The 5,530-nt window shown below is 42.2% G+C and overlaps 1 protein-coding gene across 1 annotated transcript; it reads left to right on the top strand.

The window, feature by feature from the left end:
* The first annotated feature begins 2,932 nt into the window (after positions 1-2,932).
* On the top strand, positions 2,933-4,277 carry LOC141682698 (uncharacterized). Its single transcript, XM_074487398.1, has 3 exons — positions 2,933-3,149; positions 3,229-3,611; positions 3,693-4,277. Exons 2-3 carry the CDS (start codon positions 3,282-3,284, stop codon positions 4,242-4,244), a joined length of 882 nt encoding a protein of 293 aa, XP_074343499.1. The 5' UTR covers positions 2,933-3,149; positions 3,229-3,281; the 3' UTR covers positions 4,245-4,277.
* The last annotated feature ends 1,253 nt before the right edge of the window (positions 4,278-5,530 follow it).

The raw sequence follows: 5,530 nt of genomic DNA, 5'->3' as shown, positions 1-5,530 counted from the left end.
CTGACAGGGATTAATAGAAGCTAATTACATGCTTTTATGGCATTAGAGCTTTACACTATTGTTATGGATAAAAAACCAAGGTTATTACTTGCTGTATTTAATACTAAGATTCGGGAGCTCAAGGCCTTTAATGGCTGCTCTCGTGTTTCGTGACTCAATCTGCCTTTACGAGATGCCTACGTATCTCTGTGAATTAGAGAATCAAGCCAAAAAATGTAGTTCTGATTTGTGGGGTGAGGCCCCTTATATAGATGTTGGTGGTCCTTGAATTGGACTTGGTATAGGAGACTTGGTGGGCAAGTCTCATAATTAGAATGGACTTTGGAGTCCTAGATAGTAGGAAACTGATTCCTTATCCTTTTAGGTCCCCTTGAGGATAATCTATAAGGATTTATATCCTTATCAGGACTCTTCTCAATAGCTGATTTTTCCCTTATTAATTAATTATGAAATTAATTAATAATCAGGGCTTTTGGGCCTCTTTTATTTCATCAGACCTGATCTGGTCCATCAGGCTTAACCTTTCTGGTCTGAATTTCATACATCTTCTTATTGGGCCTATCAGCCCATTAATTATAAAATCAGGACTTATTTATCCCTATCATTTGCCCCCCAACTTTTGGGAAACATTGATTAGGTTTCGCAGAAGTTAAATCTATTCGTTCCCTTTCAGGGTTTCGTCTTTGCGTAAAGTGTGGAGCGACCTACACATTTACAATGAATCTTCCTTTTGTTCAGAAATTATCTTAATTTCCAGGAATTTCTCCCTAATTTTCTGGGATTTTCCCTAATTTTCTGGGATTTTCCCTTAATTTCTGGATTTTTTCCCTAAATTTCTGGATTTTTCCCTTAATTTCTGGGATTTATCCTTAATTTCTGGATTTTTCCCTTAATTTCTGGGATTTATCCTTAATTTCTGGATTTTTTCCCTAAATTTCTGGGATTTATCCTTTAATTTTCTGGATTTATTCCTTATTTCTGAAAATATTAACATTTTTCAGAAATTATTTAAGGAATTTCCTTATTTTCTGGATTTTTTCCCTAATTTCTGTAATTTTTCAGATTTTTTTTTTTATATAAAAATTTCGACCAGGAATCCATTCGACCAGGATCCTGGTCGAATTAACCTTCAGATTGCCCTGGTCGACAGGGTTTCGGGCAGGATGCTTTCGATCAGGAATCCTGGTCGAATTTCGGCCAGAATTTCCTCCCTTCGGTCAGGATTCTATTTCGACCAGGATTTTCTTCTTTCGGTCAGGATTCAATTTCGATCAGAATTTTCGGTCAGGATCTCCATTTTTGACCGAATTAACCCCCTTTTGGTTGCCCAGGTCGACGCCAATTCGGGCTCGAGGATTTCGATCAGGAATTCTTCATTATTTCTGGTCGAATTAGTCCTGGTCCTGGTCGAATTAAGGCCGTTTTTTACCCCTGATCGACAGGGTTTCGACCTCAGGCCATTCGACCAGGATTTCTTCGTGTTTTCTGGTCGAACAGGTCAGGAATATATACATATTTATATATATATTATTTATTTATTTATTTGCATACACTTGGATTTGGGCCCTTAACCCTGGGCTGAATTTGTTGGGCTGATCTTTGGGCTTATTTTTTCAACAGGGCTTTGGCTCATGGGCCTGATATAACCCCTTTCTTAAATATAGTGGGCCTTATCCCTGGGCCTCCAACTTCAATTATCTGGGCCCTTTTCTGGGCTTGTTTCTTATTGGGCATCTTTTCCACAGGCCTTGTTAATTGGGCCCCTAGTTTTTCCTGGTTTTTTGAAGATAATACTCACATATATTTTCTTCCAGATTTTGGACCCTGGTGCAGGGCTTTGATTTGAATATTTGGGCCCTTATCTGGGCTTGATATTTTTTTTAGGCCCAATAATATTTAATTTCATTATTTTTCCTGAACTGGGCTTTTATTTTGGGTCAAACCTTTCACTGGGCTCTCTTCGGGTCAAACCTCTTACTGGGCTCTTATTTATAGGCTCCAAATTCTTCTGGGGTGTTTCTGGATCCTTCCAGATTCTTCAAAAAATCAAGTTTTCTTCTGATTTTTGCTAGAATTCTCTTGAATTTTCCAGGAATTTCCTGGATAATTCCAGAACCTTCTAAGTTTTGGGCCCAAATGGGCTTTTTAAGGCCCATTATCCCCCTTCCTTGGCTATATAAAGGTGGGGTGAGAGTTTGATTTCTCCACACCTCTCATTTCACCTCTCTACTCATTCTACAACTTCTCCTCATCCTTCCTCCAATTTTCTAACCTTTCCTCTCTCAAATCCCCTCCCTTAGTTTTCCAACCTCTCCTTCAGGCTTTTTCTAGCTTACTAATGGCTGACAAGAATTCTGAGAGGGCGGCAAAGATAGCCTCGGCTTCAAAACGAGGTAAGGATATCGATATTCGTTCTTCGTATATGTCTTTAATCGATATGATTAACACTAGGGGGGATGAATATCCCTCCACTGCACATCTCGACTCTTTTAATCATTGTAATACTTGGCACAACATAGACTTCAATAAACTAAATGCTCGTTATAACGTCCTTCCTCCTCTTAGATTAGTTCCAGTCTCTGGTGGTGATCGTACTTGCCACTGGAGACCCGATACTCTTTTCATTTACACAGATGCCCTTAATGCTGGGCTTAGGTTTCCTTTTCACCCCTTTATTCCTCATCTTTTGGCTGATTTACAAATCAACCCGTGTCAGCTTCCTCCAAACGCCTGGAGGAACATTCTATGTTTTATGGTCTGCTGTCTTAGGGAGGGCTTTCCTCTTTCCGTAGCTGTTTTTAGGAAAGTCTTTCAGTGTTACAATAGTTCTTCCAATATTTGCGGCTGGGTCTATGTCAAGCAAAGGCCCAAAAGCAAACATATCTTTAACAGCGCCTCTATTCCTGATAACAATCAAAATTGGAGGAATAGTTTCGTCGGGTTACGTTGGGAGAATGGTGACTGGGGCACACTTTTTCGATCTTCTTTTGGGAAGGTCAGTGATGGTAGCCTCAAATCCATTCACTTAACTCCTGAAGAAACTATTATTTATAATGGGCTTACTCAGGATGATGGCTCGACCACCAGCTGGACTCTCTTAGAGGAGTTTTCCCTGATTCATGTGGGACTATCCTCTGTTTCTCAACAGGGTATTTTTCTTCCCTTCTCAATTTTACTTCATTTCATGCATTATTAACTTCACTTATTTTGTCCTTTGCTTTGTTTCAGCTGCTAAGGAGATTAACGAGGACAATGTTCCTTTGGTTGAGGAAACAGCTAGGATGAAGAAAGCTCGGCTCGCAGGCCTAGACACCCGGGGAAAGGCCACGGAGCCTATCTTTTTGAAGAAGCACAAAGAGCCTATAGGGGAGGCCTCAACTGAAGGAGCTGGAGGCCATGGTACTCCTATCACTGCTGCTGCCCCTACTGCTGCTGCCACAGGCGCCTTTCAGCCTCTCTGGGGATTCCGCCGAGGGGACACCGTAGTTGGTTCCACGAAACATGCTTGGGATTGGTCTTACCATAGCGTGACCCCCAAGGATTTTACTGATGTGGTGGCCACCCCTGATCTTGAGAGGATCAAGCTCATGGGAGCTCAGTCTCTGGCTTCGGTATGCCTTCTCTTTTTTGAACTTATTTTTCGTTCTTGTAGCATTTTCTTGCCTTATACTTTGTTAATTGCTTTGTTTCAGTCTAACGCCTATTTTCAAGGCGCTGTGAGGCAAGCCGAATCATGGAAGCGGGCTTCTGATAAGGCCGATAATGCCCTCAGGAGGCAACAGAAGAAGTACGCTACCCTGGAGAAGAAGCTCAAGCGCAAGGAGGAAGAACTCGGAGAGTCTAACGCCGAGCTGGTGGTACTTCGGGCGGAGAAGGATAAAGCTATAGACAACTATCTGGACTCGGAGGAGTTTGCCCAATCCATGAGGATTAGGGATGATTCAGTCTTTCCTGGGTTTTTTAGGACTGGTTGGGACACGGCCCTTGGGACCGTGAACGAGGCTTGTCCTGATATTAACCCGGCGGACTATATCTGCCCTGATGATGAGGCTTTGCTACAGAGGTTTCGTACCCGAGTAGTTGTCTCGGACCATGTTCCTCAGGATCCACTCCTTCCTCCTCCCGAGTCTTCTTCCAGACCTGCTGAGGACGACAGCTCTTCCTCCTCCTCCGAGACGACAGAGACATCCAGCGAGAGTGGAGAGGACGATGATATGGATGCCGAGGGTACTTCAGCTCCTTAGAGCTTTTTCAGCCCTGCGTGGCTTGTTTTTTTTATTTTCGAGACTTTATTTATCAAACTTTTGTAACATCTATCAGATCTATTTCATTTATCACCTTTTATGCTTGCATCCATGCATTTGATTTTTATTTGTTAGGCCACAAACATACTTTGAAGAACTCATGAATTTCATAAAATTGTCTGGAATTCGTCCCTTACACAAGTCTTAATAAACTTCGTAATAAAACTAAAACATATAAATCCCAAGCAAGCAAAGCTTCAAGGTGCTTTTCAACCTACTCGCCATCCTGACGAGTGAGAATCGTATCCGGCTTCCCTACACATAGTAAACCTTCAGGTTTTGTGCATGCCAAGTTCTCGGGACTTCAAAACCATGCATAGTCTCTAGCTTGTAGGTTCCTCTACCTTGAACACTCTTGACTCTGTACGGCCCTTCCCAATTCGGGGCAAGCTTCCCTTTTTGTCCTACACCAGATGCTTCTATCTTCCTCAAGATTAGATCGCCTTGTTTAAAAAACCTTTCTTTAACCCTTAGGTTGTAGTAGAATGAAGCTTTTTTCTGATATTCTACTATCTTTGCATGTGCTTTATCTCGCACTTCATCAATTAAATCCAGGGCTAATCTCTGCCCTTCCTCATTTTCTTTCTCATCGAAAGCCTGAATCCTTGGAGAGGAATGTGATATCTCCACGGGAACTACTGCTTCCGCCCCATATGCCAACATGAAAGGAGTTGCATCTGTCGTGACTCTACAAGTAGTCCTGTAGGCCCATAATATTGGAAGTATCTCATCTACCCAATTATTTCTTGACTTCTCGATCCTCTTCTTTAGTCCATCCAGGATTATCCGATTTGCTACCTCTGCTTGTCCATTGGCTTGCGGGTGAGCCACAGAGGTGAATCGTAACTCAATTTCATTTTCTTCACAATACTTCTTGAATTCCTCATTGTTGAATTGTGTTCCATTGTCAGTGACAAGGATACGGGGAATTCCATATCGGCACATAATGTTTTCCCACAGGAATTGTGCAACCTGCTTAGTAGTGATTTTGGCCAAGGGTTTGGCTTCGATCCACTTGGTGAAATAATCAATGGCTACAATCAGAAATTTCCTTTGTGCCATGGCCATAGGAAAATGCCCTAGAATATCCATCCCCCACATGGCAAAGGGAATAGGCGAGTTGATAGAGGTCAGCATCTCAGGGGGTTGTCTAACAATTGGTGCATGCTTCTGACAGCGGTCACACTTCTTTACATATTCTTTGGCATCAGCCATCATTTCTGGCC

The sequence above is a fragment of the Apium graveolens genome, chromosome 9, assembly GCF_009905375.1.
Source record: "Apium graveolens cultivar Ventura chromosome 9, ASM990537v1, whole genome shotgun sequence".
NCBI lineage: Eukaryota > Viridiplantae > Streptophyta > Magnoliopsida > Apiales > Apiaceae > Apium > Apium graveolens.
This window is presented reverse-complemented; position numbering and strand designations above follow the sequence as displayed.

Coding starts and splice junctions, on each gene's coding strand:
- LOC141682698 (XM_074487398.1), top strand. CDS start 3,282: ATGAAGAAAGCTCGGCTCGCAGGCCTAGACACCCGGGGAAAGGCCACG. Junction 3,612..3,692: donor GAGCTCAGTCTCTGGCTTCG/GTATGCCTTCTC, acceptor GCTTTGTTTCAG/TCTAACGCCTATTTTCAAGG.